Source organism: Lytechinus variegatus, chromosome 6, assembly GCF_018143015.1.
Source record: "Lytechinus variegatus isolate NC3 chromosome 6, Lvar_3.0, whole genome shotgun sequence".
Lineage (NCBI taxonomy): Eukaryota > Metazoa > Echinodermata > Echinoidea > Temnopleuroida > Toxopneustidae > Lytechinus > Lytechinus variegatus.
In genome coordinates, this window is record NC_054745.1 from 46615747 (window position 1) to 46633481 (window position 17735).

Sequence of the window (17735 nt, forward strand, 5' to 3'; positions counted from 1 at the left end):
AAAGAAATCCAAAATTGTTGATTTTATATCTTGTATATTTCATTCTTATTAAAGAATGCAAACATAATACAAGGTACTTACAGAGCCAAGACCTTTTTATATTGGCTATTTTTTGCGGGGTGAAACTTCATGCATTATTTTGTCAACCCCTGAAAAGGCTTAAAGTAATTTCCAACCTATATTGGGCAAATTTTAATTAAACATTCACTTTGTTTAAGACATGTTATTAAATGAGATATTTTTTTAAATTCCATTGAAGTTTACTGCATGGAAATTTTTAGAATAAAATAATATGCATCTGTTAAAAGTGGAAATAATTCAACTGACAGAGCATATTCGTCATTAACTTTTAACTATTTATATAAACTTTAAGTTTCATGACACGGGGCAGCTTTATGTAATATCTTCACCATCACATGAAAACAAGATATATTTAGCTGTTGAACGGTAAATCTATGAAAAGAAAATTTTCTTCAGCTCATGAATATTCATGAATGGAAAATATTCACCTTCAAGAATATTCATGAAAAGGTAGAATTCTCCAACATGAATATTCATGCATGAAAAAAAATATTCTGCAGCTGACATGAATAAAAAATATTTGTAAACATTCTTTACATTGCAAAAAGTTGGTAATAACAAGAAAAAATGAATATAAAACAATTTTCACATCAATGATATTTGTGAGTCAATGAGAAACTTTTTGGAGATAAGGCCTCTTATATATAAGATAATATTAAGACTGACATGCTTTGTGATATATTTGATATACTACATGTTTGACTGCACATGTATATGATTGTGTGATTCAAGTTCAATAGGACATTATGTTTTACAATTTATCTTCTTTTTCAGGACATACATATACATGGAAATAAATCAGGAATGGGTTTGTCATTTTCTTTGTCGTTTTGTGCATTCATTATCTGAAATAAATAGACAAAATGTAGATTGAAAAAATATGGAAGAAACAGAATATACACCAAATAATGACACCCAATGGTGCAGCCAATGGTTACCGACATCACATATGGTAACACAATCTGATTACACCACACATGGTAACACCATATGATTACACCACACATGGTAACACCATATGATTACACCATATAAGGTAACACCATCTGATTACACCACACATGGTAACACCATCTGATTACACCACAAATGGTAACACCATTTGATTACACCAAATATGGTAACACCATTTGATTACACCACACATGGTAACACCATTTGATTACACCACACATGGTAACACCATTTGATTACACCACACATGGTAACACCATTTGATTACACCACACATGGTAACACCATCTGATTACACCACAAATTGTAACACCATTTGATTACACCACACATGGTAACACCATTTGATTACACCACACATGGTAACACCATTTGATTACACCACACATGGTAACACCATTTGATTACACCACACATGGTAACACCATTTGATTACACCACACATGGTAATACCATTTGATTACACCACAATTGGTAACACCATTTGATTACACCACAAATGGTAACACCATTTGATTACACCACACATGACAAATGGAAGCAAGTGATATCAAATTTGTTTGATAACTTCATACTTTTTTCCTGAAGATAAAATTCATGTTGCTAGCTCAGGCAAGGCCCCATTCCACAATAAACTCATTACATATAATGATCCTCAATAGAACAATTCATGAAATAAAAGAAAACTTTACAAAAAAAACAAAAAAGAGCTTGAATGGAACACTAAAGTGTTATAATATAAACACAAAGGGTGTATTATAACACTCTAATGTTGTGGTTTGATTATAGGTAGCTAATTATGACACCAGTCTCTAACAGGAGGGGGTTCACTTTGTCAGTGAATTTGCTTAATTCATTCAAACTGTGAGGTTTATAAAATACCATCTTTTGCCATTAGAGAAAACATTAAAAAAATAGGATAACACAATGTTGATATTATTGGCTTCCCATAATTTTATCACTCAGGCTCGAGTTAAACTTGAGCTCATAACAGGAGCATACGAAACACTGGTATTTATTGAGTTCCTCTGGTATTGCAGTTTTAACACCAAAGATTTTGCAGTACACATTTCCTATTAAGGTTATAAACTATGTTTGTTTGTTTTTTCTTTCAATTTGGTAACATTTGGCAACAGTTTCTGGTCATTCAAAGCTGTTGAAAGAACACAGTTGGAATGAATGAAGGTAATAGAACAGGTAAATCATTAACTGGAAATACAAAGAACAAAACAAGCAAATGTTGGATCTATTGATCTCATTGTACATAATTATTTGAAGGTTTACAGAAAATGAAATTAATGTCACACTTGGTTCAATGTGGGGATAATAAAGAGGACTGAACAAACAAACTAGTCAGACGATCCCATCTATCTATTGATTCAATCTGAGAAGATATTGTGTAGGTTTCTTTGCTCTTGAATGTAGACAAATGCCAATAGATGTATTAAAACATTGGTCAATGGTATTTGATACCATCACACACACACCGGTTATGTGATCGTATAATGATGTACCATTCATTCCCATTATATAAAGAGCTAAACCATGTAGTAGACAGATGTTTCCAGCAACAAAATATACTTAAATTATTACCTGTATCAGACATCTGAGGCGGTCATTTACAAAACGGTACTGCCCAAGATTTCATGAACATCGGGAAAGGTTAGGTACATTATTTGTATTTTGCTCGGTCTCTATGCGCATATTGACTTTTCATACAGAGACGACGCAAAGTGTAATAATATGTTTTAATAAGAAATAATATAGATACTGCGCCCGAAGCCTGCCAGGGACAGGACATTACACCACAATGCCCTGCTCAATCACACTTATCTCAATTTTGATGTCTGATATAGGTATAATAAAGATATTGACTTGCTACTTTTTTGGGACATCAAATATATTGCAGTTAAAAGAACCATATTTCCTTTTTATAAAGACTCTGGTCAATACCATTCTTGTGCAGACAATATATTGCAAGTTACCCTAAAGGGTCCAGTCAATATGATATAAAGATATACACAAAGAATGGTAATTATCATGATACAGTACTCTACATAAAGTCAAATAATCACCTTACTCAAAGTATTATTTCAGACCAGGATATGTCTTATATATCTTCTAAGTCAAATTCTGCCCAAATCAGATTTTATTTGGTCACTAGAGATTTGACTTAGAGGGAAAGTTACTTGTATTTCAGAAGGGAGTTGAGAAGAGGAAAGAGCAATACTAAATTTGAATCTCCAATAATTACCCACAGATACAGATGTGTATATCACCGAAGGGGTTTCAATCACACCGCTATTAAATACATTGCAATGAAACAAAACATGTACATGCAAAAATGGCCAATGCATTGATTGTTCGATATTGCTTTAATATATCATTGTCAACGTATCAAATTACTTCTTTACTGGTTCTTAAATTCAAAATTTTGGCAAATTTATTTGTCCAATTCATTGAGTCCAACTAAGTATGCTGATTCAAAATATTGGCAACTATTTTAAAACAGCTGTTGGAGCTTACATTTTTAATAAACTGACAAACTCTTGGTAAAATAATGGATACCAACTGGTTTGTCACTGTTACTATGGTACCTGTCGGACAATATATATATATATATACATGTACATAGTTATATTTTTGCCATAACAACCTCTATAAAGTAGAGCCCTAAATCTTCTAATATAATTTTTCCCCAATAAACAACATCTAAATAAAGGAATGTATGTTGATGACTGGCAATTAAATGTATTTTGTCCTGTGTGAATAATTTTAAGTTTAATGATGATCTATTGGTTAATAATTTTCTATTTATTTTCTAAGCTTTATCAGCATTGAAATTAATGGGATGCTCCGAGCTGAGAATATTTATATCTAAATAAATGTTATGTTATAGAATTTCATAAATAAATTTCATTCATTAAGTGTTAAAATAAATGACACCCAAGATTTCTCTATTCTAATTTCTTTTTTTAACATGTATAAAGCAATTGTAAATAGTGAAATCTAGGAAAAACATTAAAAGGATGCTCCAGGCTGAATATATTTCAATAAATAGAGTAAAATTCACAGAGCATGGAGGCCGTGTAGCTCATTTGGTTAGAACGTAGATCTCAACGTGAGGTGTTCGAGCCCCGCTCATGATGAAACAAGTCTAACACAAAATCTGATGCCATAGCATTGTGTGTTAGCGTGCGTCAACACTGTATTCACTGCAGGTGTGAACGCCTTTGGAAAACACTCCGGAAAGGACGCAAATGTTGGTCCCATGTATAGGAGAGTCACAACCTATGCACGTTAAAACCAATACACTGTTCGTCAAAGAGTAGGGTGTTCACCCGGTGTATTGCACCTGCCGGTCCCGACAAAATTCAGGTCAATCTTGATGTTCATATGCTATAATAATCAATACAATGATTGTGGGCATTAACGGAAAGACAAGACAAAATGCTGAAAATTTCTTCAAAATCCGATAACCAATAACAAAATTAAGCAATTTTTGTGAAAACATATGCATGTCATCAAAAATATTCATTAGGTGGGCTGATGATGTCACATCCCCACATTCCTTTTTCTTATGTTATTACATGAAATCATAATATCTTAATTTTTTTCCATACATGTGTAAATGATGTGTCTCCATTATGATGAAATAAGTTGCAGCAAGAAATAACTACTACACTTAATCAGTTGTCAATCCAATTGTTTTTAGGTCTTGGTTTTTTTTTTTTTAATAAATCTGATTTCATAATAAAATACATGAGAACAAGTGGGGATATTTGTCATCTGACTTTGATCAGATTTTCAGCATTTTGCTCTGTAAATTTTACTCTATTTATTGAAATATAAATATATTTTTTTCACTATTTACAATTGCTTTATACATGTCACAAAAGAAATTAGAATATGATGTTAAGAACTGTTTAGAAAACTTGGGTCTCTACTATTTTACTACTTTTAAAGAATGAAATTTATTTATGAAATTCTATAACATTTATAACATTTTATGTAGATATATATTCTCAGCCCAGAGCATCCCTTTCCAAAAACCCTGTGCAATTTATTTGCTTGTCTGTATCACAGAAAAGCAAAGCTATAAAACATGACAATATAATGATCTACAAAACGATAGTTATCATATTGCATAATGAAATACATTCTGAATTGAAAATGATAATAAAACAATGATGTAAAATCAGGCAATGTGTATTATGTGGTAGAATCACACACTATTTATATCCAATCTTCATTGATTGTCAACTCACAGGTCCACAGGTTAAGGCATATCACTTATTAATATGGAACTATCATAACAATACAGCTGCAATCTATCTCTCTCAGCTTTTGCAAATCAAATAACAGAATAAGCCAACACACTCATTCAAACAGAATAATAAATACATTATATTTCTCTACTATAATCTATACAAAAATAATTTGGAATATGCTTGAAGCTTCATTAATAACATCACTTGGGATCAGACAATAATCCATATTATATATGCTGAAGAGGATTCATATAAAATCTATTGTGTATCTAGTATGTTGATTGTTTGCATGGAATGATTGTATTAATACTTGTGTAGCCAATAAACAAAGACTTGTTTACACATGGGTCAACAGAGCTCAACATTTGTTCAGGGGTCAGTTGCAGAAAGAGTTGCGTTTAAACGCAAGTAAAAAAATCAATCAAGTCCCAAATGCATGCTGTTGATTGGTTGAAAATCAAGTTGTGCATGATTTAAGAGTTGCGATTGATTGCAACTCTTTCTGCAACGGGCCCCTGAAGTCAATTGCACTCAATCCGCTTGACATAAGTGGGAACCTGGCAGGAGTTACATTACTTGAAATGCAATAGTAGCTCAGCAAAAGTCATTTTAATTATACTGCATTTATTGAAGCAAGTATAATTACTATCTGATATATTGCGCAATAACTGACAAATGATGATGATGGGTTCTTGTATAGTGCCGGTATCTGCCTCAGCTGGGCACTCATGGCGCTTGCTCAAAATGGGACATATTTCACAAATTTCAATGTCTTCAAATTGCAAGAAGATTGAAATAATTGCGCAATAATAGTCTCTGTGGTTCAATACATGATAAAACATAATCATCTCACTCCTTCTCTCGACAAGGAGAGGAATACTGAAAGAGGGGGGAGATATTTCAATTTTATGCCAATATATGCCATTGTCAAGCAATATTATGTGCACTAACATATACTTACATATACACATAGAAAATAAATATAAACTTTTTCTACAGCATGCATATATTACACTGTTTAACATCTATTCTGTCATGATTTCTTAGAATTTTGAATTAAACAATGGTTTTTCAACAAAAATAATATAATATTCATATTTACAAACAATTGAGGGTGCTATTTCCTATTTGTCAAGCTACAAACATTGATTGCATACTTCTGAACTGGGTTTTGTGTTCAAAGCTAGGTGGTATTGGTCTTAAGTGGTATAAAGATTGTTGCATTAAGAGTGTACACATCACGAAAAATCAGTTATGCACATCTCACCAGTATGCCAAGCTGGGCTGTTTACACCAAGCCAGATTGCAGCACATCTGACAAGTAAGGTGTAACTTTTATAGTAACTGTCAGATAATAATAATAATAATAATAATAATAATAGCGGCATATTTACCCAGGGTAGCCACTTCAGTTCCGAAAACTGTTCTCCCAGCGGGCCCTGTTATTATTACCCCGGCTTTAGCACGGCTACCTTGATCGGGCGCTCGAGCATTCGAGGAATTTCTTCCTACCGGGTACCCATTCACCTCACCTGGGTCGAGTGCAGCACAATGTGGACAAATTTCTTGCTGAAGGAAATTACGCCATGGCTGGGATTCGAACCCACGACCCTCTGTTTCAAAGTCCGAAGACTAATCCACTGGGCCACAACGCTCCTTATGGTCAGATCATCAGGACATCCCCAGATATAGTATTATCCTGGTCCTCACATTCTGGATTGCCTATTAACACATTATCCACTGCTTGAGGAGTATACTACCATCAAAAAGCTAAGACACCATACTGTATGAACACCATATTAACTCTGGACCAAAAAAATCTGGTGCTGGTAATCTTGGTGTCGTGGCAATATAGCATACACCCTACGGATTGTTTTTTTTACATCTATTTGTCTCATTTAATTGACAGTAATTTGTGTGGTTTTCTCCTAAGCACTTTTTCCCCAGTGTTGAATAAGATTAATATACATGTATATCCTCAGTAATCCTTACCTTACAGGAATCAAAACTTCTTACAGGTAAAAATTGCATAAATTACTTATTATATGCAAGTTTTGTTAAAATATTCACCAATTAGCTTTCCAAATTTTCTCATTTCCATTTCATAATTTTGTCTACTTGGGTCACATTTCCTCTTTAATGTATTAAAGAGGAAATGTATTATTTTCGTCCTGTTCTGTACATCTTTGTAGGCATACATTTCACATGAAAGAATAAATGACTTAATTTAGATTATATGTTGTTGTATATGTGTCATGTAGAGTGAAACAGCGTATAATGGTGCACTTGCGCATTACAGTGATATTCATACCTATAATTCTTGCATTTAACTGCGGCAATTCAGAAATCATATAGTTATTAGTTTCATACTAACAATTCAGCATGAATTTCACAATTCCATATCCACACTGTATGAATGTAGCACTGAGAAGAACCACTGAAAATCAAAGTGCTGGAAACTGGTGAAAACTGGATGCAACCAGTTGGATGTGACTCATCAAGCTTGCAGTTATACATCATGATGTTATGTCATCATCAGGTCAAAGGTCATGTCCGATCTGCTTCCCCATTTTTCTTCCACACACTCACGGTCCTATCACTATAAAAGACAAAAACAATCATTGGTTATTACAGAGAAATATGTTTCTTGTTTTGCAATATTTCATACATATCATTTCTAATAAATACTACAGGTTTTCATCAAACGGTTTTGCACTCCAAAACTGTATTTCATACAAGTGTAGAGCAGAAAATTGACAATACTGCAATGACATTTAGTTTTCATACTTGATATTACTACAATTTTTTATGACCTGGGGTGGTATTCCTAAAACTGTGTTAGCACAAAAAGGTGTTAGTTAATATAATAGGTATTCTGCAAATCATGTAGGAATGAAAAACATGTAGCCCAAGTTCAAAGTTCCTGTGATGAATGAACTTAGCTCATTGTATGTATTTGAGCAGGAATGACCCGAGTTAAATTTTGGGTTACAGAGGTCACTATCTAAACTATCATTTGGGGGGAAGTAAAACAAACAAACACTATTGGGAAGAGATTGATATTGATCCATTTGCATTGTAAAGATGGTTATATTCAGCTTATGTATAAATGATAGTTTGACCATCACCTTCATAAATGGTGATTATTTGCTAACTATTTGTACCAGTATTAATAAGACATTACAGCATTCTTACCCAAAATATATGCAGAGATATAACTATTGAGACCACACTATAAACCAGTTCAGCGTGCTATAAACTTGATAGTCTTGTGTTTTCAGACTTTCTCCATAATTTGATCATGTCACTGTTTCCATAACAACGGGAGGCATGCCAGCCAGCCAACATAGATCAGGTGAACACACGAGAGCAGTAGACAGTGCAAAGCATGCAGGGATAGATGGGATATGGGAATTTTCAAAGCAATAGAGAGAGATAAAGCAAACATATTGATGAATCATAAAGCAAGCAAGCAAGAATTACATATTTAAGAAGTGCAGATTTATGTATTTCAACATGCATTATGCAATAAAAAAGATTTAAGAAGTGCAGACATCAAAAAACATTTCTCTTGATTTCACATAGCAGATATTAACGTGGACGAAATCATTCAATAAGTGAACAGAATAATGGAGCAATGAAATTAGACTCAGGAATTTGATTTCATGATATGTTAATAAGATGATAATGATGAGATGTCAGGTGACAGAGATAAGTCAGGTAACAAAGTGAGTAGTCAAATGACAAAGTGAGTTATCGGATGATAAAATGAGTAATCAGGTGACAAAGTGAGTAGTGAAGTGACAAAGTGATTAGTCAGGTAACAAAGCGAGTAGTAAGGTGACAAAATGAGTAGTCAGAAGACAAAGTATTAAGTCAGGTGACAAAGTGAATAGTCAGGTGAAAAGGTGAGTAGTCAAGTTGCAAAGTGAGTAGTCAGGTGACAAAGTGAGTTATCAGATGACAAAGTGAGTAGTCAGGTGACAAAGTGAGTAGTCAGGTGACAAAGTGAGTTATCGGATGACAAAATGAGTAGTCAGGTGACAAAGTGAGTTATCGGATGACAAAATGAGTAGTCAGGTGACAAAGTGAATAGTCAGGTGAAAAGGTGAGTAGTCAAGTTATAAAATGAGTAGTCAGGTGACAAAGTAAGTTATCGGATGACAAAGTGAGTAGTCAGGTGACAAAGTGAGTAGTCAAATGACAAAGTGAGAAGTCAGGTGACAAAGGGAGTAGTCAGGTGACAAAGTGAGTAGTCAGGTGACAAAGTGAGTTATCGGATGACAAAATGAGTAGTCAGGTGACAAATTGAGTAGTGAAGTGACAAAATGAGTAGTCAGGTGACAAAGAGAGTAGTCAGGTGACAAAGTGAGTTATCAGATGACAAAATGAGTAGTCAGGTGACAAAGTGAGTTATCGGATGACAAAATGAGTAGTCAGGTGACAAAGTGAGTAGGGAAGTGACAAAGAGATTAGTCAGGTGACAAAGCGAGTAGTTAGGTGACAAAATGAGTAGTCAGAAGACAAAGTGTTAAGTGAGGTGACAAAGTGAGAAGTCAGGTGACAAAGTGAGTAGTCAGGTGACAAAGTGAGAAGTCAGGTGACAAAGTGAGAAGTCAGGTGACAAAGTGAGTAGTCAGGTGACAAAGTGAGAAGTCAGGTGACAAAGTGAGAAGTCAGGTGACAAAGTGAGAAGTCTGGTGACAAAGGGAGAAGTCAGGTGACAAAGTGAGTAGTCAGGTGACAAAGTGAGTAGTCAGATGATGGAATTTATGCAAAGCATGAACAATTAAATAAAGATAGGAGGGAGAGAAAAAACACAAATGAAATGATATAATACATATACATACAGACAAGTACAAAGAAATGTGATAACAATACGTATACAGACAAGTATTAAGCGCACAAAGAAATACATAGAAAAAGCCTAGTAAACAGACAGTACACAACTTTAACCCTAAATAGACTGGGCTATTTTGACACCTAAGAAGATGCAAGAAGTGCCCCTTATGATCTCGGCCTTCGATCATGCATTCACCATGAAAATTGACAGTGTATTTCCCATGGCATATTCTACAAAACAATAAGATCAAAATTCTGCGAAAAGTCTCACTGCTAATTAGTCATGCTATTTTATGGATAAATTCAAATGTTTGCTCTAACTAAAGAATGCCTCTAAAATTGTGATTTTGGTTCACAGACTCTTAATAGGAATCTTATCAAATTTACTTTTAAAAAAAATTCAAAATCACATTTATTTTCTTATGCATTTTATTCTTTTCTAAATTTCTTATGTATATCTCTATTTTTCAATTGTTGTTTTTTTTTTCAATGGAAATTTTCGGGGACTTTATTTTGACCTTAAACATGATGAAATTAATTGATTTCAATCAGTAAAAAGAAAATAATACATTTATGAATTTTGGCTAAAAACAGTATTTGCATTGCATTTATACACAAATTCACATTTTTGAGCAATTTGGCGTCTGCATGCACTTACGAAATGTTGCGTAATCTTGTAACCACATATCCGGGAGTAGCAATTTTGATCTCAAAAGTTGCACAAGACTTGCGCAGTGGATTTATTGTAAAAAACGTCAAAGGCCCCCCCCCCAGTCTTATCAGGGTTAATACTTGAATACACATCATGTAAAAATGAATTATGATATGGGAGTTGACAAAAAGAAGATAATATAAAAAGAGGAATGACAACTATTATAATGGATAACAAGCAGTAATCTAAAACAGTATACACAAAACAGAAAGTAAAGACATTTATGCAACTTTTTCTTAAACACAAGCCTTATAGCATACCAAACGCATAAAATATGCACATCAAATGTACAAATATGTTATACATCACTCATATTAGCACTATACAGTATCTACAATACAGATAACAAAACTTGGCAGGATTTGGGTGATGTCCATTTGATTTCTCTGGAGAGATACTATTGATTAAAATCATGATACAATTATGGCATGCATCATGTTAACACTATTGCTATTGTGATCCTGAATGCCAAGATTATTCTGTTCCATGTTAAAGAAATCAATATGCAATTTTAAGTAAATTCATCAAGGCCCAAACATAAGCTGAATCTATGTTTAACTGATATGATTTGAAGGTTTGAGAACATTTCGGGGGCTGTAAAATCCAAACAAAGTCGGACACATAATAACAATAATAATAATAATGAGACTTGTAAAGCGCCAAATCCACTCTGTAGAGTGCTCAAGGTGCATAAAGAGCTAAGAGTTAAATAGCAAAGTTTTTAGAAGATTTTTGAAAGCTTTGACAGAGGTACATAACAATTAGAGTGTTTCATGAAAGGAATTGTCAGAAATTTGATCTGGCAAAATCTGTTTTATCAAACAATTGCCACAGTGACAGTGCTTTTTAGTTAATTAAAATCAAGAGAAGTTGTCAGATCTGAAAACTTATCAGGAAAAAAAATTGACGAAAAACACTACCCAAGTGGCTTTTAAAGATTTTAAATTGTGGCTTGAGTCAGACGTTCATATTGTTACTGGAAATCTGAAATCTTTAATCGTTTGTATTATGGAGGATTCAGTAGTGGTCACATGACCAGGGGTAATCATTTGATTGGACAAACAAAATCACCTTGAAGCAGTGAAGACATGTGTTGAGTTGGTTGCTATGGAGTTGATAGGACTAGTATGAGCTTTCATCTCTCCCACAGGGGTACACGTCTCGATATTCCACAGCTTTAAATAGCCCCCTCTACAGCCACTTAACAGACAGTTGTAACTTGGTAAGAAGTCTAAGGCACATATCCAGTCTTTATGAGCATTAGACATTGCCTGTTGAAGATAAGATTTAAAGTTGTAAATACATGAGACATTGCCTGTTGAAGATAAGATTTAATGTTGTATATACATTAGACATTGCCTGTTGAAGATAAGATCTTATGTTTTAAATACATGAGACATTGTCTGTTGAAGATAAGATCTAATGTTGTAAATACATGAGACATTGCCTGTTGAAGATAAGATCTAATGTTGTAAATACATTAGACATTGCCTGTTGAAGATAAGATTTAATGTTGTAAATATGTTAGACATTGCCTGTTGAAGATAAGATTTAATGTTGTAAATACATGAGACATTGCCTGTTGAAGATAAGATTTAATGTTGTAAATACATTAGACATTGCCTGTTGAAGATAAGATTTAATGTTGTAAGTACATGAGACATTGCCTGTTGAAGATAAGATTTAATGTTGTAAATATGTTAGACATTGCCTGTTGAAGATAAGATTTAATGTTGTAAATATGTTAGACATTGCCTGTTGAAGATAAGATTTAATGTTGTAAATATGTTAGACATTGCCTGTTGAAGATAAGATTTAATGTTGTAAATACATGAGACATTGCCTGTTGAAGATAAGATTTAATGTTGTAAATACATGAGACATTGCCTGTTGAAGATAAGATTTAATGTTGTAAATATGTTAGACATTGCCTGTTGAAGATAAGATTTAATGTTGTAAGTACATGAGACATTGCCTGTTGAAGATAAGATTTAATGTTGTAAATACATTAGACATTGCCTGTTGAAGATAAGATTTAATGTTGTAAATATATGAGACATTGCCTGTTGAAGATAAGATCTAATGTTGTAAATAAATTAGACATTGCCTGTTGAAGATAAGATTTAATGTTGTAAATACATTAGACATTGCCTGTTGAAGATAAGATTTAATGTTGTAAATACATTAGACATTGCCTGTTGAAGATAAGATTTAATGTTGTAAATACATGAGACATTGCCTGTTGAAGATAAGATTTAATGTTGTAAATACATTAGACATTGCCTGTTGAAGATAAGATCTTATGTTTTAAATACATTAGACATTGCCTGTTGAAGATAAGATTTAATGTTGTAAATACATTAGACATTGCCTGTTGAAGATAAGATCTTATGTTTTAAATACATTAGACCTTGCAGTTGAAGATAAGATCTAATGTTGTTAATACATTTATTTCTTTCAAGATTTGCCTCCCCATTAATCCATATAGCAGCCAAATCAATTGCCTACCAATCAGTCAACAGAACTTTACATGGACGGATTTATCATTTGATTTTACATTACATTTCAAAAGCCTGATAGCCAATCAAAGTGTATACCCTAACATGAAATGATACGTACCTTTGTAAGTTAGCTAACATTATATGATACGTACCTTTGTAAGTTAGCTAACTATTATATGATACGTACCTTTGTAAGTTGTTTTTGTTCCAAGTCCCATTTCTTAATACATGCATCCCTTGAACCACTGAATAGGGAATTCCCCTTGATAGCCATTGATTGGATACCATCATAATGAGGAGGATCAAAGTTGAATGATGATGTCAGACAACCAGATGCAGCTGGCTCCACCTCAAACATCTAAAATAAACAACACATCAAACTCCTTTTGAGAAGCTCTAACACATCAAAGTCTTTTGAGGCACATTCTATAGCTTGATACCGCTCAGAAAACAACCACAAATGTTTGCATTATTTGGACCATAAATAGGATGGAAATAATTGATTTCAATCAGTAAAAGGACAAATAATGATACATTTATGAATTTTGGCTAAAAAACTGTATTTGCATTGGATTTGTACACAATTGAAATAAATTTGAGTAATATCATATCAATAACTATTGTTTTATGTATGAACATTAATAAGAAAATGATTTTTTCCAATTTGACAATCAACATAAAATAAATGTTGACAGTATGAAAGCCGAGTTCATCTGTGAAGAGTCCATACCTTGACATAATGATCTTTGGATCCAGCAAAGACTTGATCATACTCAGGTGTAGTCTTTACATCCAGACACATTACTGCTGCAGAAGGTCCACCAAATAACTTACACATTGACTGAAAGCTACAAAAGAATGATGATAAAATCAAAATGTATCAATGAACATATAATACAGCAGGCCTGTTTGAATAGATAATACAAGGTATGAATAAGGCTCACAATGCAGCCGACATGAAAGATATATAGTAAAGATATATAAATCACAATGGCCAAGATTTTGACTTCAGGTTTCATTTGAACTCTTGTCTTAACCCTATCTAGGCTGGGGTATTTTGGGAGTTCATATGGCCAGGGGGGGGGGGGGCTCCCAGGGACATAATCTACAAGATTATATAGTAATTTATTTCATGCGAATCTCTATTAAGTGATCAGTATGTGAAATCATACTTTTTCCTCTAACTCCCTAAATAAAGATCTAAATGTACTAACTTTTGGTATAGAAACTCTTTGTGGTGTTCTTAGCAAGTTTACATGAAAAAAATTTTGATATCAAATTATTTTGTTATGTATTATATTGTTTTTGCAATTTCTTATGTATTTCTCTGTTTTTTGACCTTTTGTTTTTCATTGCTTTTTCAATGAAATTTGTTGGGGACTCTTCTGTGATCATTAAAAAGCATGAAATAAATACATTTAGACCAGCAAAACTAAAAATAATGATACATTTATGAATTTTGGTTGAAAGCACAATTTGCATTGACTTCAAACACAAAATAACGTTTTTGAGCAATTTTCGGTCTGACATGCACTTACATAATGTTGCGTAATTTCGGAACCACGTACCCGGGTGATGCAAAGTTGGTCTCAAAAGTTGTGCAAGACTTGAAAGTAAAAAGTCAGCGAGTTGCGCGGACAAAAAATTTCGAGTGGCGAAAACATTGCGCGATTGGTTGAGGGCCCCCCCCCCCCGGCCTAGATAGGCTTAAGTTATGGTATGACTGTGTTACCAATCTGGTAGATATTCAATTCATTAATAACTGTCTGGGAATCATTGAAATCATTTTCTTTACTATTTTTCAGCACAGAGTTAGACCATGTGTAACTCAAATTTAACTTGAGAATACAGACTAATATATCAGCAAGCTTTCATTCTTCAATGCATATTGGGTACATTCAAAGTATGGAAAACAGAACTCATAATATCCTACATATTGACTGAAGATTGTTTGAATGAAACACCATACATGTATCTCTCTTGGTATATGAAGTCTGTCAATTGATACACAGACTTACATCACATTAACTCTGCTTTCCCATTTCTCTTTCCTTTAAATCCCTTCAAAGCTCCATCCTCCTGCTTGTATTCATTCAAAGTAATATGCCTAAATGCCCCTTCAACTGGCCTTTATTAGGTCAATTTTAATATTTATTAGTACTGTCATATAAACATGTTTCCTATTGAAAATTATCCTTGATCTAAGGCTGCTTGATCATTTTATACTATGATTATACATCCTATCTGAGGAAAACTTACCTGTTAAGATCCCATACTCTTACTATATTACCAGCAGCTGAATATAGTCTAGTTCCATTTTGATTGATAGCTATATCATTGATCTGTGTCTCTCCTTGTGGTAGTGTAACTGTTCTAGATGAGCTACTACCAGCAGTCTTATCAAGCTGCATTCCAGATGAACTGAAACAAAGAGATCAAAACAATAATTGATTGTAGACAATCTATTCAATACAAAAAAGAGATTCAATCAGAACAATGATTGTAGACAATCTATTCAATACAAAAAGAGATTCATTCAGAACAATGATTGTAGACAATCTATTCAATACAAAAAGAGATTCAATCAAAACAATGATTGTAGACAATCTATTCAATCCAAAAAGAGATTCAGTCAGAACAATGATTGTAGACAATCTATTCAATACAAAAAGAGATTCAATCAGAACAATGATTGTAGACAATCTATTCAATCCAAAAATAGATTCAATCAGAACAATGATTGTAGACAATCTATTCAATACAAAAAGAGATTCAATCAGAACAATGATTGTAGACAATCTATTCAATACAAAAAGAGATTCAATCAGAACAATAATTGTAGACAATCTATTCAATACAAAAAGAGATTCAATCAAAACAATGATTGTAGACAATCTATTCAATCCAAAACAATGATTGTAGACAATCTATTCAATCCAAAACAATAATTGTAGACAATCTATTCAATCCAAGCAAATCTTTAAATGATTGAAAGGAAGAAAAAAAGATAGAGGGAAAAAAATGAAAAAGGGTTGGAAGAGGAGGAGGATACTAAGAAGTACAGGGGAAAGCAGAAAAGGAGAAAAAAAAATCAGAAGAGGATGAAGAAAAAGAGATGAGGAGAAGAATGAGGAGTGAGAAGAAGAGACAAGAGAGAAAGAAAAGGATGAGGAGGAATGAGGATAAAAAAGAGGAAGGAAGAGATGAATAAAGAGATAACTCACCTTAGTGTAGTAACACATTTAGTTGTATCTCTGATATCCCATATTCGTATGAATGCAGTAGATACACTAAATACAAGCTTGAGTTTCTCACAATACCTCACAACACCTACATTATTAGTATGACCACCAAGAGTAGCAATCTCTTTCCCAGTCTCCAGCTTCCAGATCTTCACACTCCGATCTAACAAAGGTACAGAGCAAAAGATTTCCACATTCGTACATAAAAGATGTCAAAAACATAATTACAGTAGATAATCACAAAATATCAGAAAAAAAAATATACAAAATACAATAAAGAATAAAAGAGAAATTAATAAAATATATCTAGAATGAGGGGAAAGCAACAGAGGTCAAAGACCTATTGAGGTTGCTTCCTGAACCATATGGTTAATGGTTGTTGCTATTTTGAGGAGCAATAAAAAATTGGACTCTGAATGAAAGCTATGTAGCTGTATGGAAACACAATGTAGATGAAAGAATTACCTTTAGATCCACTGAATAGTAGTTCTTCTGTGGCTTGAACTGATAAGACTGCTTTATTATGACCTTCAGCTGTGTATGAACACACTAATGGAGCACGTGGTGTTGTAGGTTTATTAATCACAGGAATGATTGAACCTCTGTTTAATAAAACATTCAATATTACATTCATTAAGCCATCGTACAATCGTACCATCGTACAATTCAGTGGATTCAGTGCGCCATCTAGCGGTTACAGTGGACAGGCCAAATTTTGCAATGGCTCATTGGAAAAAGGCATCATCTGTGCACTAGTCATGGATGTAATGACGCTGCTCTGGCTGATGCAGCTCAATTTTTCGCATATTTCTTTGCGAAATAGTGACTGTTTTCGGTGAATACTTTCTCTGCTTTTACCAAATCGATTTCATTTTGAAACGTCACATTCACATTACAGTACACTAGCACTGTGCACTTCCTGCACGGTGAAGACTGCGAAGTTAAACATTTCGCCAGATCGCTAGATGGCACACCACATAGTGAGAATTCACTGAAATGAAATGACAGATTCTTCACAAAACAAAACACACATCCATTAAAAATAGACAAAATTACAAAACATCAAGAAATTATAAAAACAATTGCATTTTATTGAACAAAGTGCTTGAGAAAGTTTTTCTGTCAACCTTCA

The 17735-nt window shown here is 33.4% G+C and overlaps 1 protein-coding gene and 1 long non-coding RNA gene across 3 annotated transcripts in view; one reads left to right on the forward strand and one right to left on the reverse strand.

Annotated features, from left to right (window-relative positions):
* The first annotated feature begins 558 nt into the window (after nt 1-558).
* On the forward strand, nt 559-3513 carry LOC121417550. Its single transcript, XR_005970383.1, has 2 exons — nt 559-1033; nt 1118-3513. It is a non-coding gene; the product is annotated as an uncharacterized LOC121417550 (long non-coding RNA).
* A 3461-nt stretch (nt 3514-6974) lies between these two features.
* LOC121417551 (kinesin-like protein KIF21A) overlaps nt 6975-17735 on the reverse strand; it is a 61085-nt gene continuing 50324 nt past the window's right edge. Inside the window, exons 28-35 of one of the 2 annotated variants that reach the window (XR_005970384.1) lie at nt 17069-17205; nt 16586-16766; nt 15621-15782; nt 14092-14209; nt 13549-13719; nt 11932-12131; nt 8502-8613; nt 6975-7905 (exon numbers count right to left, since the gene is read on the reverse strand). Coding sequence is in view for 1 of the 2 variants with exons in the window: in XM_041611289.1 (XP_041467223.1) it covers nt 7854-7905; nt 11932-12131; nt 13549-13719; nt 14092-14209; nt 15621-15782; nt 16586-16766; nt 17069-17205 (1021 nt within the window). In the remaining variant the exon portion in view is untranslated. The remainder of the gene's footprint in view (nt 7906-8501; nt 8614-11931; nt 12132-13548; nt 13720-14091; nt 14210-15620; nt 15783-16585; nt 16767-17068; nt 17206-17735) is intronic. The other variant, XM_041611289.1, reaches the window with a different exon arrangement.